This window comes from Thermobia domestica, chromosome 9 (genome assembly GCF_964235325.1).
Source record: "Thermobia domestica chromosome 9, izTheDome1.hap1.1, whole genome shotgun sequence".
Taxonomy (NCBI): domain Eukaryota; kingdom Metazoa; phylum Arthropoda; class Insecta; order Zygentoma; family Lepismatidae; genus Thermobia; species Thermobia domestica.
In genome coordinates this window covers 89,002,580-89,026,038 of record NC_137462.1, presented here as the reverse complement: position 1 = coordinate 89,026,038, position 23,459 = coordinate 89,002,580, and the positions used below count along the sequence as shown (strand labels likewise).

General features: G+C 36.3%; 1 protein-coding gene across 1 annotated transcript in view; it reads left to right on the top strand.

Annotated features, from left to right (window-relative positions):
- Nucleotides 1-23,459, top strand: part of dx (deltex E3 ubiquitin ligase) — a 59,860-nt gene that overhangs the window by 12,773 nt on the left and 23,628 nt on the right. Inside the window, exon 2 of the mRNA XM_081771507.1 lies at nt 17,745-17,893. Within this exon, the coding sequence (XP_081627633.1) occupies nt 17,745-17,893 (149 nt within the window). The remainder of the gene's footprint in view (nt 1-17,744; nt 17,894-23,459) is intronic.

The following is a 23,459-nucleotide window of genomic DNA, read 5'->3' as shown; positions in this document are numbered from 1 at the left end:
CGTTCTATTATCTTGTTTTCTTTTTCTTTTTGTTGACCATCGAGGTTCTACTTGTATGTGTCGCCTCGAGTCCTCCACATCCTGTAACTCCAAAGGCCATGGGAATTGTTCCCTGAATCTATCCGCTGCCGAAAAAGAGATAAAAAGTTCCGGTACAGCCAATGATACTGTTATATGAATAATTTAACAAATCCTGCGCGAACTTTACTACGTTTTTCCACTTTGTATGATTTTTACTACACATCAATCGAATAATACGATTCAATTCTCGATAGGAACGCTCCACTATCCCATTTCCTTTTGGGTTATAGGGAGTCACAAGGATATGATGGATCCGATGCTCCATACAAAACTTTTTCCAGCTCTGAGACAAGAATTGTGGGCCTTGATCCGATACTATATAATTTGGATAAGGACATATGGAAAAATATTCTTTTTCTAGAATTCTGATAATTTCCGCAACAGTCGAAGTTTTTAACGGCAAATAGCAGACAAATCGAGTATAAACATCTATTATTGATAATATATAATAATAACCATAACTACAAGGGAGTTTCCCAACCAAATCCACACATATCTTGTGATGGGGTTTATCAGCCCGGATGTGGAGGTCTTCCCGTGCAATAACTCGGTTTGAAAATTTTGTCTGAGTACAGAGCTCACAGTTCCTTATATACTTTTTAAAGGTTTGTTTTTGATTCTTCCAAAAAAATAGTTCTTTAGCTAATTTCACACACTTTGTTACTCCGAAATGTCCTGTTTCATGAATTTGTTTCACTATGTTCTCAACTAAAGCTGTGGGAATTACTAAAAGCCAATTATTTAATTTTTGATTTCGAACATAAAATAGGTTATCAATAACTTTAACTCGATCAGATACTGTTGCAGTATTTGCTTTATTCCTCAACTCACAGCAATACTTATCTGATGATTGTAAGTTTGTCAATTCACTCATTTGAAACCAGGTATCAGAATTATAATTTACAAAATTTATTTGGTAGTTACTAGGTTCGGCATTACATTCGGGAGTATTACGACTTAGTATATCTGCTATTTTATTGTCGGTTCCTTTAATGTGTTCGAACCGGAGGTCAAACCGCTGTAACTTTAATATTTTTTTTGTTGTCCTCGTATCTAAGTTTTGTAATGTGAACGCATAGGTCACAGCATTATTATCACAATGAACTGTGACTCGCCTGCCCAGGATATAATAGGAGAAGCGTTCACACAAGAACAGGACCGCTAAAAGTTCCAACTGGAAAATAGAGTAGGAGATTTCCAATAATTTTAACTTACGGCTTGCGTACTCGATAACTAACAGTTCTCCGGTTTCGTCGTACTGTCCAAGATAACCGGCTAAATTTTCCAATGACGCATCCGAGAACAAGTGGAAAGGTTTTGAGAAATCGGGTTGACTGAGTGCTGGAGGCTCACTCAGTAACGTCCTCAACTGGTAGAACCGTTCTAATAATTCAGGAGTAAGTTGGTACTTTTTATCTTTCTTTAATAGGTCGAAGAAAGGCGCAGTTAATGCAGCAAATTGGGGAATAAATTTTCTTCTCCATGAAAGGATTCCTAGGAAAGATCGTAACTTTTTCTTAGTTTTAGGAATCGGGAAACACTTAATTGCCTCATTATGCTTCGGATTCGATTTCACTTCAGATCCATTAACTACATGTCCTAAAAACAAAATTTCTGTTTGCACGAATTTACATTTTTTGAAATTTAAGGCAAAGTTTCCAAATTCGAGAATTTTGAATAGTTTTTCCAAATGGTTAAAATGTTCCAGTACGTTTGAACTATAGCAAAGTAAATCATCCAGGTATACAACTACAAAATGCCGAGTATCTAATCCGAAATAAGAATTCATAATGTTTTGAAATATACTAGGGCTAGACTTGAGTCCCATAGGCAAAACACAGAGTACGTATTGCCGCCCTAAGTAGATAAAACTATTACACTGAAATGAGTCAGGATGCAGTCTGACGCCATAGTAACCCATGGTCGCATCCATCGCACTGAAGACTTTAGCTCCCGAAATTCGTGAGAGGATTTCGTTTATGGGTTCGACTTGAATTTTCGGACTTATGACTTTATTGTTCAACAAGCGAAGATCAATCACTGGTCTCACACCCCCCGAAGCTTTTCTTACACAATGTATCGGGTTCCTATAGCTACTAGGATGTTCTTTGGCTATTCCTAGTCGGATCCATTTATTTAGCTCTTCTTCAAATTCTTTCTGCAGGGCCTGAGGAATGGGATAAATTTTTCCGACGACAGGATCCTGATCACTTAGTTCAATTTTATAGGGTTCACATTTTATCGGTTTTGGATATTCACAAAATAGATGTTTATACTTAAATAACAATGTCTGCAGTTTAACTTTAACATCGGCATCTAAATCTTCACGCTTATTGATGTATTCATTGATTTCAGTTTCGGAAATTTCTCCGAAATCCGTATCACATTCACTGGGAGAAGAGGGTACATTACACTCATCAGACGCTTTATTATCAAGATGTACTAATAAGATTTTTGGATAAGATAGATCTAAAATTACCTTTTCGGAATTATTATTGTTCAAAATAAGTTTACGGTTTTCACTATCTAAAACTACTTGAAATTTTGCAAAAAAAGGTGATCCCAGTAACAGTCCAGCTTTCATATCTTTAACGATAAAGAACGGGACATCAAATAAATTTCCTTGAATATTAAGGGTTAACTCTAATAAGCCCTTAACTGAAAAGTCATCTTTCCCCGCAAAGGCATTTAAATGGATTCTGGGCGTAGGTTTTAACTTCGCCAACCGAAAAGAATTTTGTAGTCTCGTCCAAATATTATAATTTAATAAATTTAACTCAGCTCCCGTATCCAATATACATTTTATTTGCATCCCCCCAACTTCACAGTTCACCGAAGGGGAAGGAAAAATCTCATAGTCATGGTGAGTAGTATCCTCTTCTTCTTCCTTTAAAACAAAATAAGTTACTAACTTAAAAGGAGTTATTTCTAAATTTCCTCGAAAGCTGGTAAGCGAATAATCTGTATCACAAGTTTTATCGAAATTTTTATATGGGGAGAGAAGTTTTGTTGAGCAGTCATCGTCTCCCCTTAAAGGTGACTGCTCAACCTGTTTTCCGAAGCCTGACAATTGTTAGTCGAAACGGAAGGATTACTAGTGTTCATTGCTTGAACAGTCACAGAGGGATAAGGCGGATGTAAAGAAGAGGTGACTGATGTCATCACCGGAATGTGAGTAGGGAAAGGAGAACTCACAACAGGTACAGGAGGACCTTGTACAAATGGTGGTTTGATATTATACATCCCTGGTATGATGTATGGCAGCGGTATATTTCCATACATCAAAGGTGAAGTTTGAATTTCCGAAACAGGTTGATTTTTCTTAATTTCGTTTCCTCCCCAACTCCTCTTAAATTTTCGATTACTCTTCCAGTTCCGCCGTTGTACATGTCCAGCTCCATTTCTAAATTGTTGATTATTTAAAAGAGTTTCTTTTACAGAATTTTCGACATTCATCGGATCTGTTTGCACCGCATTATCTATACTAGCTCCTTTTCTTTGATTAACAAAGGTTTGTCTCACATTCGGTTGTTTCTTGATTTGGAATTTTGGACCACTGTGACTATCAAGCTGGCTGTTAGGACTACATTCTAGTTCGGCTATTCTAAGAATCAAATCTTGGACATTACTAACTGACCCTAACTTCAGAATTTTTGATTCCTCTGTAGGTAAACATTCTAAAATCAGATCTTTTAGTTCTTGATCCATTGGCATCGTCACAGTAGAATTATATGTTTCTACAATATAACGGACGAAGTCCAGCAATGAAGAATATTTTGTGCGATCATATCTCAACGAATAGAGGCGACGTTTCTGTGCCCTCTCCATCCGTTCAGATACATATTGTAGTTTGAAGAACTTAACAAAATCTTGAAAGGTTTTTATTTGGTTCGCGACACTTCGATACCAAATCTTTGCAGATTTTTCCAATCATCTCGCTATTATATATATTCGGTCTTGTTCGGTAAGAACATACATGTTCATCGTTTGGATTAAGTCATCCAAGAAAATTTGCGCAGTTCCTTGTGTCATTTTCCCATCAAATTTTGGAAAATGATGTAATTCCTTTAAATAAGAACCAGCACATCGCTTTTGCGAGGGGCTATTTCCCCAATGTACATTTCCTGCGGGTAACTCCGAAAGGGGTTCGCAACTCACTTTACTGCAATTTAAAACAGGAGGTTCATTTCGATAGTTTTTACTTCTATGACGTTTTCTCTTATCATTCCGGTAACCATTCCCTTCTTCCTCCGAATCGGTGGAAGAAGAAAATCTCCTACGTAAAGGTGTATCATTAATCCGCGATCCATCTAAATTATATATTTTAGTTTCATTATTGTCGCCCTCCGAAACATCAATTTCGAATCTATCTTTCTGAGATATTTTATCCCGACTACTATTATTATTATTAGCTGATGATTCTTCTTGTTTAACTAACGTCTCGCGGAGAAGAGCTTCGCATTTATCTTGCGCTTCGGAAATTTGGGTTTTTACGGATTCCTTCAAATTTTCCATATTCTGCCTACACTGGTCCCGGTTATGTCTATTAGCCTCAATTACATCTCGTTCGAGCACCTTTACCATGTTAACGGTGGCCTCGTTAAGTTCGCGCAATTTTCGGCTATCATCAGCTTGTTGCTCTTTTACAACTTTAACTTCTTTTTGACAGTCCATATTCACTTTACTTATTTCTACTCTTAAGTCAGACATTTCTTTCACTACAGATTCAATTTTTACATCGAGGTTTTCGTTAGTTTCCGTTAATCCTAATTTTATATTGTCTACATCTGTTTTGACAGTATTTACATCAGTTACAATATCCCTCAATTCTTTGGAAAAACTAGTTTGAAGCTCACTTATACTTTCCATACATTGAGTCTTTGTATCATTAATTTCTAATCTAACCTGTCCTAAATCATGAGTTAATTCCGTTTTCATGTTACTCAATGATTCCTTAAGCGAAGACATGTCCTTAGACATTTTTGACATATGCGCGGACATTTTAGTGTTAATTCTAGTTTCCAATCCACTAATCAGGTTTTTTAAAGTTTCCAGAAGTGGACCCCCACTAATTTCGATTGTCGGTACACTTTTCACTCCTCTATCCTCCTTATTAGCAGCGCTTGCACCTTCACTAACTTCATCAACTGAATTTCTTTCTCTTTGTGCCTGACAGTTTAAACAATACCAGCTACCATCATTTTCTTTCAATATTTTAAGTTCTTCTGACGATAGTTGCACACAATTTGTATGGAACCAATTTCCACATCTTTCACAGTTTATTGATATATCATTATTAGAATCACCTGTACTCTCACAACAACTATGTTTCTCAGGTGCATGTCGATCCATACTCGACTTACTAAGACTCATATTTTTCATCATATAGGCCACACATCTCAAACATTCCCCAACAAAATCTCCACCAATGAGTAATTAACAGTATCTAATTTGCGAAAGCAACAGCCTCATAAACTCTAAGGACGGTAGTACATATCTTAATCATAACTATAAATATTATACAAATCCTAAAGCTGAAGGTCGCCAATTTTGTAACGCTCTTTTCCAGGGATGAGAAAAGATTTTGAAAAAAAAAACATACCAGTTTCATATCGGTCTAAAATTTTACTTTAGAATAAACCGAAATATTAAAATGGTCAAACAACATAAATACTACAAACTACGGTTGTATTTATAAAACTATTTTCGTGGTTTATATTCAACGCATTCTGACTAGTCTTCCAGAGTCCTTCCAAGATAGTACCCGCACGTTAGAACCTATAAAGCATTATCTGTTTGCTTACGCTCAACTGCCATGATTATTTGATTTAACTTGTTTATAAGGCTAAATTATGTAGTCCCACTTTATATCAGCGATCTCGTTTATTATTTTTCAGGTAACGACATACAGGAGAGAGAAAAAAAAAGAAATTTTTACATTATTAGCAATATAGCTTACATCAAATGTCATCTGAGTTTTTTTAAAAAACTTGTATATATATATACCAACAACATAATTATAAGATTACAAAAAAAATTAAATCTGTATTCTTTTGCCAGTAAAAATAAAATTATACAGTTCATGTTATCTGTTTTGTTTCTATAAGTACCTCATTGTAGTATCACATAAAGCGAACTTAGATGCTATTCTAGACTGATTTACAATCATTTAAACGTAAGCTAAATATGGCACATTGCAATGTAAAAAAAAATACGGTACATTATAATTCTCCTTCTTTCACAAGATCCTTATTTTATGACTCCTCATGAATATGCGGTTAACAATTAGGCTGTCTTTATCAAAAATATGGGTTTATATGAGCGATTATTTATCCTCTATTGTGTTCCACCATTTTATATTCTTTCTAACACTCATTATAAAAGGAAATAGTGGCAGATATGAGGCATCACTCTATATACGGCCATAACGTTGAATCTCTCAACTCAGCCTCAACACCCAGAATAATGAAGAAATGGAAACATGAACTATATACAAATGAAATATGCATGCACTACAAAAAAAAATCTACCAGACAGCACCTTAAATCTGATTAATGACATATTGTTTTGTTGGGAGAATTACAAAACAGAGTTTCAAAAAAAAAATGCAGTGCCAAGAGAAAAAATCAATTCAACATAACAGATCAGTCTATCGTAAATGAATAAGTAAGTAAGTAAGTGCAACAAGCTGATGCCGTGAGTACATCTACAAGTGAGGTAATGCTTTCTCTATTAGGTGTCGACAACCTGATCTTAATAGAATACAAAACAAAAATTGTGATTAAGTTCCGTACTTGGATTTTCTTTTTGCATTTTATTTGCTTATCTCTACGGTTCAGACTATTTAGATAGTATGAAACCTAACACTTGGCGTTATACATCGTTACCGTAGCAACAGAAATTAGTATGATCGCTGTCATAGTTCTCGAGAATTCTGAGGGACTACATCAGTGGAGAGACGATTGCGGAATGTTTAAGATGTGTGAAGCCGCACACAGATTAACTTGGCATTGTTATATTCGCCATTATTAACACACACAAATATTAGAACACAGTTATTCAAAAGTTACTTGGATAGGAAACTATTATTATGATGGTAGCATAAAAGTCGCCATCTTGGTTTTTACTAATAGCTGCGAGTTCCTGACTGTCTATAAATTTAAAGAAAATTCGGGTTACCTGAATTCCCCAAAGTTAACCGTCGTTAGCAATCTCCTGACACCACCAAACTCCACTCCTCTTTACGGGGTGACTTCTGGCCGCATCATGACGCTGCTCCCGACAATACAGGTTCACCATCCAGTTCCATGATTAACAAGGCGAACATTCAAAAGTGACGACTAATATCCACATGAGGTTGAATCTAATTTAGAATTGGAGCTTATCCTTTTATCTAAACACACCAGGTTAGTCCAAGAATGCCTAATTTCTTTTCACAGGTTAGCCAAAAGATCGTGCAATTTCGAATAATAAATTTCTAAAGATAAAAGCTCCAAGTCGTCACATTCTTTCTTAAAATAACTGAATTCTTCTCTTCTTTTTTTAAACAAAAACGCAGCGTAATACTTGTAGTAATGTAAACAAATGAAAAGAAGTGAATTATATAATATGTAATGTAGAGAAGAACTTCGTTTTCATATAAATTTCATTTAAGGTAGGCCTAAAATATTTATACACATGTATTTACATTTCCATATAATGGCAAAATTTATTCGTGAAGCTGCAGTTATTATTATAGGTTATATTTGAAAGTAAAAGGGTCATACACAATTGTTATTGCAATGAGTAGTGATGTTAAAATTTCAACTTCAATGTAATAATTACTTAATAAGATTTCTCTCCACTAACGAAGTCCTGCAGATGTAGTATACACGGGTCAATAATATGTACCAAGCAATTTGAAACGTGTGTTTCTGTATAAATATTGAATTTTAATTTAGATCGATGCCTAACTAATTTATGAATATAATCACATAGCCTACCGCGCAGGTAGAGAATACACACACCCAGGCTATGGTGCATGTCAACATTACGTAGGCCAGGTCAACATTACGTAGGCCACGTATGGTATCAATATAAAATAATAACTATAACGAACGAATCATGGATAACAACAAACTAAACACAACTTAGTGTTTTTACCTAACACAACCTGAAATAAAGAAAATTCAAACACTTTACAACAATAAGGAAAATAGAATGTGACGTTACCAGTGTACGTTACACTTTTTGCTCTTGCAACCGATCTTTTCATTTATTTTATCCTGGTTAAGACTGCACTGTGTTGGGTACAAAATATTTCAGTATAGATTAGTAATTCTCAACTTATTATATCATATCATGACTCCCTTTTATTATACCCTCTTGCCAGTGACTCTCTTAAATACTTTCTTGGTTGTAACAAGCTTTTTAGAAAGATTTTAAATCTACCTACTATGGAGATTTCACACAATCTATCAATATACATGGCAAGACAAAAGTCCTCACCATTCTTTTGTGTTGAGAACGGGTTGAGGGAGAATGATCAAACTTGGAAGTAGCCTGACACATCAGATGGTGTTATCAAGCATCATGGCGGACATCTTTGCTTGGTATTCGAAATTTCAAATTCAAAGAGAGTCATGTTACATGTTTTAAGGCTAGAATTTCACCAGAAATACGGTTGTGCGGTTATTTTAGCCCTACAGCAAGTCATTTCGGAGTTAAGCTTCTGAAAGTTATGGCTTTAGGGGCTAATCTCGCGTTTCGTGGATGCGGGTGAGATTTTTGTTGCAAAATTTGATTACTATTTCAGAACACTGATGCTAATAAAATTACTTTAAAATAATAAATTTTCGAAAAGTATTGTTTGAAGCACACTTCATGTTGAAGAAATGTAATACTTGGGGCGTTCAGACCACAGTGGATCCAAACCCATTTTCAATAAAGTTCAGTTTTGTTCAACAAATGAATTCTACTTCAAAATGTAATATCTTCGCAGTCAAGAGTCCAAAACAAATGTAACTAAAACCATGCGAAAGGGCATGGGATAGTTTCTATGACAGCCGCTAGACAGGGGCGTCAGTGGGACAGGAGGGCAGCCACCCCATCCCCCACCCTGAATTTCAGATTTTGGGGGTAGTGAGGCAGTTTTAGAAGTCTTTTGATAAACAAAGTCCATCATAACAAGCTTGAGGTCCTTACACCGAATAAATACGTAGAACATACAGATGATTAAAACTGGAACGTTGCTTAGGCTCAATTTCTAGAATATTATGCAGGCCTGAAACTCGAATATAAACCACCTTTAGAATCCGTAGGCCAAAAAATATACGAGAGAGCAATATAGACCTATAACTTCTTACGGCCAATGCAAATTGATTATAACTGATAAAAATCCGTATTTATTCGGTGTAAGGACTTCAAATTTTTTTATGTTGGACTTTGCTCAACAAAAGGTTTCCAAATCTGCATCACTGCCCCCAAAATCTGAAAATCAGGGTAGGGGGCGGATGACCTCTAAACAAACGTCTTTTTCTAGAGGCAGTCATATAAAATTCTAGATTGCATCTTGTCATGTAGTTTTTCATCTCGGATTCGTAGATGTGAAAATGACTTTTTCCGTCTGTATATTCTTTTGGACACATCCTGCCTTTATTTAACGTAATTATGCATCATTGACTGTGGCATTCGGAGCTTGACTTGTTAATCATTTCCACGCTGTAGTGCACACAATATAATGTTAATATCTTAAATTTATGAGCAAGGAGGGGGAAATTAGCCCTCCTCCGCCGCCATCAACATCCTTGTCTAGCAGTTGTCCTATGAAACTCTAGTCCACATCCTTTCACTTGGTTTTTGTTTCATTTATTTCGTACGATTGGCTACAAAGATACTACGTTTGCTGAACAGAAATGAACCTTTCTGAAAATGGACTTAGATCTCTTGTGCTCTGAATGCTCCCTATCTAAAAATATTTTATAAAAACTGAGTTGGAGCTAAATTTATCCTGCAATTTAAGTTTATTCGAAGCGCATAAAATTAGTTTGTTTAGTTTGATTGATTACAGTCTTGTATCAGTAGCAAGGCTATATGAGACAGAGATTTTTGTTTAAAGTGAGATCCGAACTACTAATTTTGAAATTATACGTCGGATCGCAGTCAAAATTTCTACAGTAATTACGACGTCTCGTGCCTCTACCCTGAAAATTGAATGTTAAAAGACCGAAAATTGCACCCTGTCGCGTGGTGCATCATACAGACAGACGAACAAAATTGAGATCAAATTGTCCCAGACACTGACGTTCGGCACTAATGTTACAATAAGTATCACGCTTTAATAGTTAAAGGACGACTGCCATACCTTGCACTTTATCGCCTGGTTCCTTCATACAAGCTATGCCAAGGTGTAAAGTTTTGAAGAAAATTTAGAACTGACATGGGGAAGAGGGTCGAATTAAAATTTTCATAATATAATGAAAAACATATTGTTGATACAAAATTAATTCTTACTTGAAGTTCCCAGTTGCATGTTAACCACATCACTGACGTTAGAATCATCAGAAGCAATTTTCTGATCAACACTTTTACCATTCGTTTAGGTTTCCAGTTTTTTCACAGCATTGCATTTTCATAATGATTCTTCATTCTTTAAACTAAGCCAGCATTTCTTTCTTACACGTTTTGCAACGAGCTCGTATGCTCGTATCTGATGGAGTTTGAGTTACTTTAATAAATTTGCTCCAAATGATGTCCTTTTTTCTTCCCGTAAAACGATTCCAAGTTGTACGGAGACTGAGAACCTAACATGTACTATATCAACGAATGCTTGCAATATTTTAATTTCAGAACCGCAAATTAGCAAGTAACTTTTTGTTTGCTTTCTGAATACAACACAAAAATTTGTTTCTATGATAATTATTTTATTTATTTTTTAATATCAGTTCAAGTAGTCCAACCTTCGACTACAACACTTTCTCGCTAGTTTACTGAGAAGCATTTAAACAATACAATATACGTTAAAAATAAGCGGAAAAAACAGTCGAAATAAATTGTAGATCAACACATTGACCTGCTGTAGCCACAAGAAATCTAAACATTCACATGGGAAGAAAATAGTCTTCCGAATAGGAAGCAATTTTTGACAATTTTCATTCTCTGGCAGATTTTTTTTACAAAAGTAAAATAAAATAAAAATAAACATGTTTAAAACAAGTGTTAAAAAATACACGTGTTTAAAACAAAATGTTTAAAACGTATACAAAATCTATTTTAAACAAAACAACCGTGGTGTGTAATGGCCCTACCAAAAAAAAAAAAAATCCACAATAACTTCCAAACTGAGAATTTTGAAAAAAAAGAAAAAGAAGAAAGAAAGAAAGAAAAGAATGAAAGAATGAATTTCGCCGCAGAATTCGGTTGTGTCAATTTCCGATTGTACTCTGGATCTTTCACATCTGTAATCTAGATTTTAAAAGTGAGAACATTTTCATGTACTGCTTATGTATTTTCGGCAAACATTACTATACTCTCGACTACTTAAAACTAAATTTGGATTTCCCATTTTCTGCTTTGAAAAAAAAGTATTCAGTTCACGGCTTGTACATTTTATTTACATAATGGCTCAGAATTTGTAATAGAAGTATAAATAAAAGAAAAATGGAAACATTTTGTTAACACAGTATTCTCCTTTGAAACAGATATAGCGAGGTTTTACAGTATAAATTTTCCTTTAGTTTCAACAATGATTGTCAACATGTAAATTTTGTTTCCATCATTTAAAGTTTTTTTTTTTTTTGTGTGTGTGTGTATGTGTGTGTGTGTTTGTGTTTTTGTGTGTTTGTTTTAACTCATTGTCTTAATATTTTCTACATACCAAACTGAAATTTTATCCCTGTAGAAGTGTTAACATTACCACACTGACTTGGTCAGTCTTATCGGAGTAAACTTAGGAATCCTTTACCTCTAATAATCCAGTCATTGTATGGGCCATCCGAAAGTTTAAAATTATACCCCTCTCAGTCTTGAGACGTTAGAACCGTGTTTAAAAACAAATTTCCATGACCTTAGCTACACGGCCATGCACTTCCAAAATCATAATATGGCGGACCCCAACCACTCTTATTTTGACGTAAATAGGTTTGCTGGTGCCTCTAGATCAATTGTTCTTTTAGCATCTCAAGAGTCTTCTCACTGAATTACTCAAATTTAGAAAGTTATTTAAGTCCCAAAATATATCACTTTAATGTAAATTACAGTTTTTACATTTTACACTTCCCAAAATTGATGAGAGAAAATTTGTCTGCTTCCTACTGCTGTTACCAACAAAAGACAAAGAATATGAAGAAGAAAGTCACTAATTGGCTGTTTTGATGATGAAACGATAGGATGAAAAATTGTAATCTCTTAAATCAAAGGCGCCGCTAATCTCCAACATACCTGAGATTTTTATGATCCAATCACAAACGATTTTCACCTAAACAAAGGGATGTACCAAGAAATTATGGCTGAATTTCTAAACTCAAAATTTTCGAAGACATTACGAAATAAAATTTTGAAGTTTCATTAAGAAGACTCCCTGCAAGAAAATTCCCTTTAAAATAAACTGAAAACCGCTGAAAACTGCAAAATATAATCTTACTACCTAAAGTAATTCAATATTATTGATTAAATAAGACAAAAATTACAAAACAATACTATTACATACACTTTTATGGAATCTCTACTTAAATATCACCCATTTTACGAAATAAGTAAAAATCTTGCGAATAAACGCTTTAGTATCACAATGAATTTTTACATATCTCAAAATCTCTACTTATTTTGTAACTATATATATATATATATATATATATATATATATATATATATATATATATATATACAGTATGGCGCTAAATTCGTTGTACAAAAGCAGAGGAGTGATTCCTGAGAGTAAAACAAACAAAAAAGTTCCAATAAACATAGGGCGAAAACCCCATCGTTTACGTGTTATAGGCTGCCGAAATCATGAAAAAATGAATTTTAAAGGTTCATAGCTCCAAAACTATGGTACCTACCTTGGTCGGGTCAAGACTTCACTTAGGAACTAGTATGTGCCCTATCCAAAAATGCGTGTTTCAGAATCGTGAGGTGCTTCCACAACAATTTTTATAGAGGGAGTTTGACTACGGGCCTATGATATAAAGTACTCTCCAACTACCTCCACTAAAATTGTTACGTGAGTACCTTAGGATTCTGAAACGTCCAAAAGATCTCGGACCATGATACATTATAGCAAGGTATAATGTAACAAGCTGTACCAGTTCACGATGCCGTGAGCAATCCACCAAACACACAAGAGGACCTTCTGGCGCAGTGCTGGTTTCGGCTGTTTTGGAACCGGCTTATGGGATGCTAAACCAATGATGATGGAACCGTGGAGCTTCGTACAGGACCACTTCTCATCACATGTCAACACCCTCTCCAGAAATGGCCTCTCTCAGAGGAGACAGCAAAGAAACACAGGTGTATGCTCGCGTTGCCTTCTGGTCCGGCGTCAAATCATGTGGAACCCATCGACCCAACTTTTAATGCTTCCTAAGTTGATGGGGTGTTGCCGAATGGTTTCCCCACTCTCACTGAATTATAATCCCAGTTCCTCACATGTCTGGCCACTGTTCGCCTCAATTCCTGCCTGAAGATCTTCATTTTGTACATGTTTTGGACTTCCGGCACATGGTGCGTCTTCGAGTGTTTCATCATTGTCCTTAAACTTGTTAAACCAACGCTGCACTGTCCACGTAGTGACGACATCCTCACCAAAGGCCTATCATATCTTCCGCCTCGCTGCAGGGGCGTTTAACCCCAGTTTGAACTCGTACAGTATGCACGCGTTTATGACACTCGGTGGAGGTCCCATGTTTACTCTGTCCTTACGCAAGTCCTCAATGTAGCTGAACTTCCACAATCAGGTAGTATGTTGGATATACCCACACCAACAACTGACCTTCGCCTTATCTCCATTTGCAGTCAACTCAGGGTGTGAGGACCAATTGAACACAGACCTCCACAAAAAGGGACAGAACTTTCTTAGTTACCTTTATATCAGGGTTGGCAAAAACCATTGTTTTTATTGAAAAAATCAAAAAACCAGGTTTTTTGGGTTTAAACCCTTTTTTTTTAAACCAAGTTTTTTTGGTTTAAATAATTTGCTCTATGTATTTACATCACATATGGATAGAAATAAGTTTGTTTCGCCTTGGTGTTATCATACAACAATCGAGTTACACTGGAAGGGGTTACATAAGCTTAAAGCGAAATCCAAAACCGCTTCTCGGCTTACATCCGAGAGAAATTGTCTTCTATTTGAACTCGAAACCAGGATTAACTGGTTATACGTCTGCCGACTCACTCACAAAAAACTCCTGATAAAAAATACATCGTACTGATCTTTACATACTTGTTAATATAATTGTCAAGAGCCAGTTTAGGACAAAAAAATAAAAAAATAAAATAAAATAAAAAATAAACAGTTGCACAAGTGAAACCATTATACAGAATTACATATGGACAATTTCAAAATACTGCAGAGTGCAGAAGAACTAATTTAGTCCAAGTTAGTTCACTACGACTTTTATTAGTCCAACTTAAAGAAACACAACGACTTAATTTTTATATTAGTAAGGAAAGTGAATAAAGATAAGAATTATTTGAATTCATTTTGGTTCTGACCCATTTATACGTAAATAGATACCAAAGATAGTTCTGATTTCAATAAATGCCTGTGGCGGGATTTTGTATGACCCTCTTCTCCCCCACCCCCCAAAAAAGTACGGTACTTCGATGTATTATACCAACAGTAAACATTAATTAAACGAAACAATATTTAGAATTTTTCTTTGATTGCAATTGCATAACAATAACAACAAACTATTAAAAAATCACAAAAGAAATATTCATAAAGTTATAAAAAGAACAAAATTTGCTTTTGTAGCATAATCTCTTTGAGTACTGATTGGGGAATTAGGTCTGAATATAATACGAATAATATACGGGAGTGGAACGTGATAACCCACAAATGTGTGTTCATCAAGATTTTAAGAACACTTACACTTTTACGAACATTTTTCGTTTTTTGGTTTAAACCAATTGTTTTTTTTTTAAACCAGCTGGTTTAAACCACCTTAGTTTAAACCAGCCAACCCTGCTTTATATAAAAGGAGGAGGTTGGAACGACACAACTGCAGAAAACCCTGGACTATGTCATGGTTGCTACGAACTAGAAGTTCAGGGAAAATTTAAAGAAACGTCCTGATAAGTGGAGAGCACTTACAAATGAGAAATATCTTTGCCATTATTAATCATTGATGCTACGAATAATCGATGGACTGGAATAAGTGTAGCCTAGTACATCACTTTCACTACTTATTCAGTGATTCTGCAGCTCATCGAAGAGAGTTACTGAGATCACAAATGGACAAAAATTCCAGTGAAGTTGTGCTGCGTCCAGTGGATGGAAAATGCCACTTGTTTTCCGGGTGGCAATGGAAGTTTGGGACAATGTTATTGTATTTCTACAACAAGCAAAGCTACCAAGTTAAAAGTTAAAAGGGATGTTGAACTCGAAGTAAAATGTCAAAAACTGTTCACTGTGAAAGTTGTTTTCTATATTTGTTCATATAATGTGCATGGTTCCGTAACATTTTGTTTTTTAAACTTTCATGTTACAATACATTTTAAAATAAAATATAACTGATGGCCAGTCCCCATCCAAGAAGAATGTGCAGTAACTTTTATAACAATATGGACTACTTTGCGTTAAGAATTTGTATTATATATATGATCATTTTCTTTTTACTTCTAAACTAATACTAGTTTGACAAAAAATGGCGGGAAAATAGCTTACTCACCCCTAAGTCCTACCAGTACTTAGCATAAAATAAAACAAGAATACTTTAAAGGGGAGTGCTTGTAATAAAGTGCTCAGTGGTAGAACGTTCACCTCTGGTGCATAGGGTCCCGGGTTCAAACCCTGCTCCCGCCAAGTGAACTTTGTGGTGGACAAACACCGTGTGCGTGGGTTTCCTCGGGATCCACCCGTTTCATCCACTTTCTTCATTCCACCATTTCATTCATTTCTCATAATCACCGTCTCCTTTAGCCTAACCGGCATAACCGTGGGACGTAAAAGTCAAAGATTTCATTTCATTTCATTTCAAACTTCGGGAGGTGATTCCTGAGCCCGAAACAAGAGAAAAATTCCTCTAACTTTTCTCCACGGTACATAGTTTTGGAGCTACAAGGTGCCGAAAGTGTGGAAAAATGAACTTCCGAGGTCTATTTCCAAACCTATCGAACGTCGAGAGTGCAGCTTAATATCTCTTTAAGGAAGTCTTATCTGTTCTAGATTTTAAGCAGCATTCTTTACTTTGGATAATTTTGGAAATATAGGCGTCGGAAGTTCATTTTTCCACACTTTCGGCACCTTTTAGCTCGGAAACTATGCGCCCTGGAGAAGAGTTAGAGTTTTTTGGGTGCCGAGAATCATGTCCCGAAGTTTGTCGGTTTAATGAAGGTTCACCCCTGTATAATATTCCTACATTAGGCTATTTAAAGCTACTGCACATTTTTCTCAACCGGCCTTCTGGTAGGGGATATTTAAACATTTTCTTGTGCGAAATGTTTTGAGAACCTACATTTCAGTCAGTTTTTTCATCTTGTCACTTAAAGAAACTATCACTTGCCATATGCATTCTCTAATTATAACCAGTTTTTGTTAAGAACTATATAAAATTGCATAAACTTATACGTGTTACAATAAATGTCACTCTACTAAATAGACCTAGAAAAAAATGGAAAAATAAACCTTGATAAAATCTGGAATTTGAAAATGAAAATTTAGTAGACACCCTGATATTTATACGTATTGTATGTAGATATATCTGTGATCTTGTTTGTAAATAATTGTGGAGTCTGTAAAAAACTATAAAAATGACATTATATATATATGAAAAAATGGTCCGCACAAAAAAAAAATGAAGAGAAATGGTCAGATTGGTAAAGGTCGGCTGTAGGGGGGAGGAAGACTTAACAAGAATTTAATGCAATCATGCAATTAAATTCAATTAACAAGAATTTAATTGAAAGTCAGTTTTTCTTTTCTTATATATATATATATATATATATATATATATATATATATATATATATATATATATATAACCAAAACCTATAGGAACCTTCTATGTTGTTATTGATTTGATTTGGCTTTTGATCAAACCATGGATCATTCGCAACAGAGATAACCTCTTTACCGCTGAGTTAGTATGTTCGCTTTGCTACCCTTGGAGTCACATAGAGAGGGCACGGATTGATGCTGTCTAACACGCTTTGCTGTTTTTTCGTCCTTGTTCTGCTTCTACCATATCATAATCTCAGGTTGATATGTTAAGAAAAAAAGCTTCACTATTAAATAAGTGTGAAAAATTTGTTTATTATTTCTAATGTGTGCACATTTCCTTATTATTCTCGTTCTCTGTATTGATTTAACTTTTACAAATTATAGCTTCGCCGTTTGTTTTTGTAATTAATGTTATCATGAATAGAGTTAATTAATGTTACATGGTAACGAGTTGCCGTTGCTAATATTGTTCGTATTTTTTAACTATTTCGTATAACTGGATATGTCAACGTATTTTTCGTAGGAGTTCCCCATAATGTGAGGAGGAAGTATTTTCCACATGATTCTCCAGCTGGAAAAGGAGCGAAATGGGAATGGGGAGGAGATGGTCCAGGGGAATGGCATGTTTATGACATGGATGTACAGTGCCTTATTGAAGAATCATGGGCAAAGGTGAAGTATAATTTTATAATTCCATTTATAAGCCTAATGTATGTTGTACCTTATGCACCTAAAAAGTCGTAATTTAAGATAAAAATTTGAAAGTACATAATATACATTAAAACGTTTTGTGCATAATGAGAGTTAGGGTTTTCTGCGTAAAATAGATACATTAAGGAAAAGTATTCAAATATAAGTAGATCATTCCACGTCGAGACCATTTGTTCCAGCTCGACCATTTTCAATGTTAAGGAAACTTGATGAGAAATTCTATATTATCTTTTGTTGATTATACGCCAAATGTCAGTTGAATCTACTTTACCTCTGATTCAGAATATGTTACTAATGAGTCGTTTAAGCATACCTCAGTTAGATGCAACTCTTGAAAGTTGGTGGAAAAAAAAAATCTTTTGTGCAATTCAGGGAGCCTGCATTGAACATACAATAATACGTTGTGAATGCATCAATTCAATCAAAACTTAGAGGTATGATTTCCACCTATGATGTTGATATGTAGATTAAATTCGGTTCTCACTGTCCAGGTAAATCCAGAGATGTGCTCTGGCAAAGTTTGTCAAAAGCTCGTAGATGCAAATTTTTGATAATATATATAAATTCTTTATAAAAATTGGTATACCATCAATTCCACAAGAGTATTTGACTTTGTCCTTTAATAACATGAATAACCTAATCAACAGTAAAATAGGAAAAACTTACTATTTCCAAAATTACATGAAAATTCAGTTTCATCATAAGACGAACGCCTTTGATATATATAGATTTCAAACAACTTAGCCAATGCATTGACAAATTTACTAGCGTCATCTACATATTTATTATCAATCATAATACTTGAGAAAGATTTGGAACGATTTTTATGCTTATTCACAAAACCTCAGAATTTGAGTTTTTTTTGTTAAAAATATTCCATGCCAGAAACATACACACACATTCAGTTCTCACTGTCCAAGTAGATCCAAAGATATGCTCTGGCAAAGTTGGTCAAAATCTCGTAGATGCAAATTTTTGGATATTTTTGTGGAGCAATATCAGAACTCTATCCTCTCAATCTTTTTTTTCTTGCCACGGCTGGAAGGAACATGATTCAAATTTTGAGATATATCATTTAATTTTAGAACACTGTTTCTTAATGAATGAAAAAAAAAAAAAAAATCGAAAATTAGTACTTGTATTCCTTGGTGAAAATTCGTACGAGTGAGATTTGTGTGTTCGTTGAATATAGAGCGAGGCAGGGTTATCGAAAATGATTTATATTGCATTGAGCATGAACATGCATGTCAGTTTAAAACACAAACATGAAGAAGAGAACACGTTATCAGAGTTTATTTCAGAATTCAACAACATTCACGAAGATATAGTTCACTGCAGGAAAACAAGTACCAACGGTCTGTTTTTTTTTTATTATTTTTTTTTATTTTATTTTTATTTTTTATAAATATATATATATACACACCGACTTAACAAATTTTGCAGTTTAAAGAAAAGGAACTACTACTGAAATCTTTGTGCATAAGAATTTTGGTCATTTCGATCTTAAAAGAAAAAAGAATTAATAAACTTCTTAAAGAGCCTTTCATACTCTATAGAGGAGAAAAATTTTCACGATTAACAATTTTAAAATCAGCAAGAAATGAGTATCATTACCTTTGTAGCCAGGGATTTCAGAAAGGTTACCGAAAATAGGCAAGATCAATTTTCGACTTAATATGGAACAAACTTTTCTAAATTCTTGTCTACGTACAAAAACTATTACGTATAAAAACAATTGTTTATTGGAGCCAACTCCCTATGGCCAATCCTGTGATCTCCAGAGGTCACTAAAGGTCACGCCGTACAAAACACTATTGAGTAAGTATCGTCCCACCATTGAAATGGCAGGTGTGACGCCTGAATTTGCTAGGAAGATGATTGACTTGGAAATGGTACCAAATCTTTTGAAAGCTTGGTTGGACAACGGATGGCGGAATGGCGGAATGACTAGGTCCCCATGACATCAGAGCACTCGCCAGGATTTCCAGTGCTTTCAGAAATGCAGTTGCGGGACCTGGCACTAGGAGTTTACGAGCTTAAGCTAGCTCCGTCATATGTTCAAGACAGTGCAACGTGACGCACAATATACGTTTGAGGTTCAATTAAAGGAGGCTGGTATTCTGCGTGCGCGAATGTGCTGGTTCTCAGGTTTCGTCAAACATCAACTTTGGATTGCATTTAAAGAACCCAGCTACATGCACCCCGAAGACGACACCGAGGAATTATTCGAAGATCCAATATTAGGTTGGTACGGCACGTGCAAAAGCGAAACCAGAACTATTGTTTGCTGCGTACACGTTGCTAGCGTGTTGTGGTACATGGGTCACACTAGACATGTATCACGTATTCTCTATCCCAGCAACAGACTTTTCTGCCTACGTTCCTTGATGCTGCAGAACGTGACTTGCCTGTTATTTTTCAAGGAGGCGAGCTTGAAAGTTCCGGTTTTGAAGGTATAGTTTGAACCTGATGACTAGTTGTACAGCATCATCAAGGTATGAAATCATGTAGCAAGGCAGGGCAACCGGCTGTCCTAGTTAACAAATGTGCTGAGGGAACAGAGTCATCGTTCCTTGCTTTTACACACATACCAGAAGGAGAAAATCACTTGCTGGCTCGGAGGCCGGGGATGTGGAAAGTACTGGAGCAGCGTGGGTAGAGGGGTCCAAGTTACCCGCTCCGGGAAACAGTAGGACTGATCTGCTGGCTGAAGTCTCCCACAATACGTTTCGATTTGTGACCTTCCATTACATCGGTTCTGCATTTTGTATGCCTAGTTTGCAAAAGTTCCGACAAAACGCGTTGTGTCACATTTGCTGACCTCTGGAGGTCCAGAGTTGGTCATAGGGAGTTGGCCCACATAAACAATTGTCAGGGGGTCCTCAGCTATAACATATCCAAAAATCACCCAAATCGGACAGACAGGCTGCCTTTTGTACGGTGTGACCTTTGGTGACCTCTAGAAGTCACAAGGTTAGTCATAGGGAGTTGGCCCCATATAAACAATTGACTGGGTTGTCCTCATCTACAACATATCCAAAAGTCCTCAAATCGGACAGACGAGGAAATGCAGTGCTTTTTGCACGTTGTCCTTTCTGACGCGAAGAATATAATAACGCTTTCTCACCCATTGTCTTACCTCCGTGCGATTTTTCATTTCCACTCAAAATCCACCTGAAAGGACATCGTTTTGACGATGATTTTGAGCAATATTTCATGTGAAGACTTCCTCAGCTGCTGGAAAGAGTCAGTGGACTCTGAAATCGCTTTAAAAAATTACAAGGAAGTTATTTTGGAGGCGATAAACTGTACTTGCACGTATATTAATTTTTTTTTTTTTAAAGGTCATACACATCACTGTTGAGACAGACAGACAGACATGAGCACGTTTAGCGTATGCGTGCCCAGTTATTGGTCATCTTGAGCTGATAGAGGTGCACATCTCAAATTTATGAGTCATCATGACGAATAAAGAACTGATATTATCCGGAGTGGCTGTAAATACATTTTTATAATTGTACTTGAGGTGTTTTAACAATTTCGCAGAGAATTTATTTCAGTTAAAGTGATTAAGAGTTTGCAGAGAAGTTATTTCCATAGGAATAGATGAAAGAGAGAAACAAATAAACATACGTAAGTTCATACTCGATTAATCATCACAAAAGCGGTTTCCTCCGACCATGCTCGCAGAACTAAGTGAATGAAATACGAGGGTTCGGGAGAAGTCATGGCAACCATAATGGATACTTCATTGTGGTAGGAATGAATGTATTAATGCACATATTACAAAAAACTCGTCTCGTTATGATAAATCTTCAAAATAATCTATTGTCTACAACACACTGCCTTCGATGTGGAAGACGTCGAATACCATTGGCAGCACAATCTTCCGCATCATGCCTGAAATGGTTGATCTGCTGGTGCACAGCATTTTCAGTGTCCAGGCGGGTCGCATATCTCTACCATGCAGGATTTTTGTCACACGGTGACAAACGCTGTGGATACAGTGGATACTCCAGATTTTCCCATCCTCGGGCCGCAGTGGCTTAGTGGTAGAGCGTTCATCTCTGGTTCGTGGAGTTCCTTGGTTCGATCCCCGCTTACGCCAAGTGAACTTTGTTGTGGACAAAAACCGTGTGCGTGGGTTTTCTCGGGGTTCTCCCATGTTCCACTTTTTCACTCCACCATTTCATTAATTTCTCATCATCGCCGTCTCCTTTAGCCTATGTGGTATAACCGTGGGATTTAAAACTGAAAGATTTCATTTTTCTTCCCACCTCGATCGGCGCAGTAGGTCCCGTACACAAGCTGCCTTATGTGGCTATGCATTATCGTGCAGTGTACATCTGGGCGCTTCTCTCTAACTGCACGTCTTAGGTGTCGCTGTAGGAAGTCTTTGTAATATGCTGATGTGATTGTACCATGAGGAGCGAAATGTCAAACAAGTCTCCCCTTGTGTTATATGCTACAATCACCACCAATCGTGGGGGCGAGGGATTCTGCCGAAACTTCTGCTTACGCGGTGATCCTGGGTGTCTCCACTCTGAGGACTGCGTTTCAACTCACGTTCATACGCTCTGGCGCAGAATTCATTCGTGGCAGTGATCTTGGAAAGATTTTGATTCCATTCATTCTCATAACGAGCTCATCCGTGGCTAAGCGGTTAACGTACGCGCCTTTGGCGTGGGAGACCCGGGTTCGATTCCCGGCGGGAGCTCATGTGGTTCGGATTCCACGTTAATCAGTAGGTCCACGTCTCATATAGCCTCGCTGCTGAACGGGACGTTAAACTCAAAATCAAATCAACTCAACTCATTCTCATAACGCCATACTTGGTCGGAACAAACTATATTCAGCTTTACGTAGGTTCAGATCTTGCGTCAAAATTTTATAAATGGTGTGTTTTCGATCCCAGTCTCCGTCTCTAGTTGACGTGCGTCCTCGTTTCTCGTTCTCCAACAAATGTTCCAACACATCTGACACATCAATCTGCACACACAGGTCAGCCTAACCGGTCCGTGTGGCTGGTTGCTTGGCGTCATGTTGAAAAGCTGCTGCCGCTCTTGCGATAGTTTGATATTGCAGAGTAACCAGACACTCACATTTATCCCCCGGAGAACGGCTACTTTGATGAATGATCGTTATTCCATTCTGGTCATTTTAATTTTACAGCACGGTTGACTAGCAACTGTTTCCAGTGCCCCGTGCTCATCCAGGACAACACGTAGAGCCACCTATTGACTAGAGGTAAAGTACTGATGTCAGGCTTCCTTCTACAGTCTGTATTTTCCATCTACTTCATATCGTTAAAAATTACTGGGTTTCCGTGACGTATTTTCAGAATTCATCACATTGAGACGAGTTTTTGTAACATGTGCATTAATACATGTATATGTCAGAGAGTTGCTTGGGTTTTCTTTCATGATTCCTAGCAACAAAATATCCATACTCATTCGGTTTTATATAGCCTAACACATTTTTAATACAGCCTTCCATTGTCGAAATATTACTGGGTTGACATGACTTA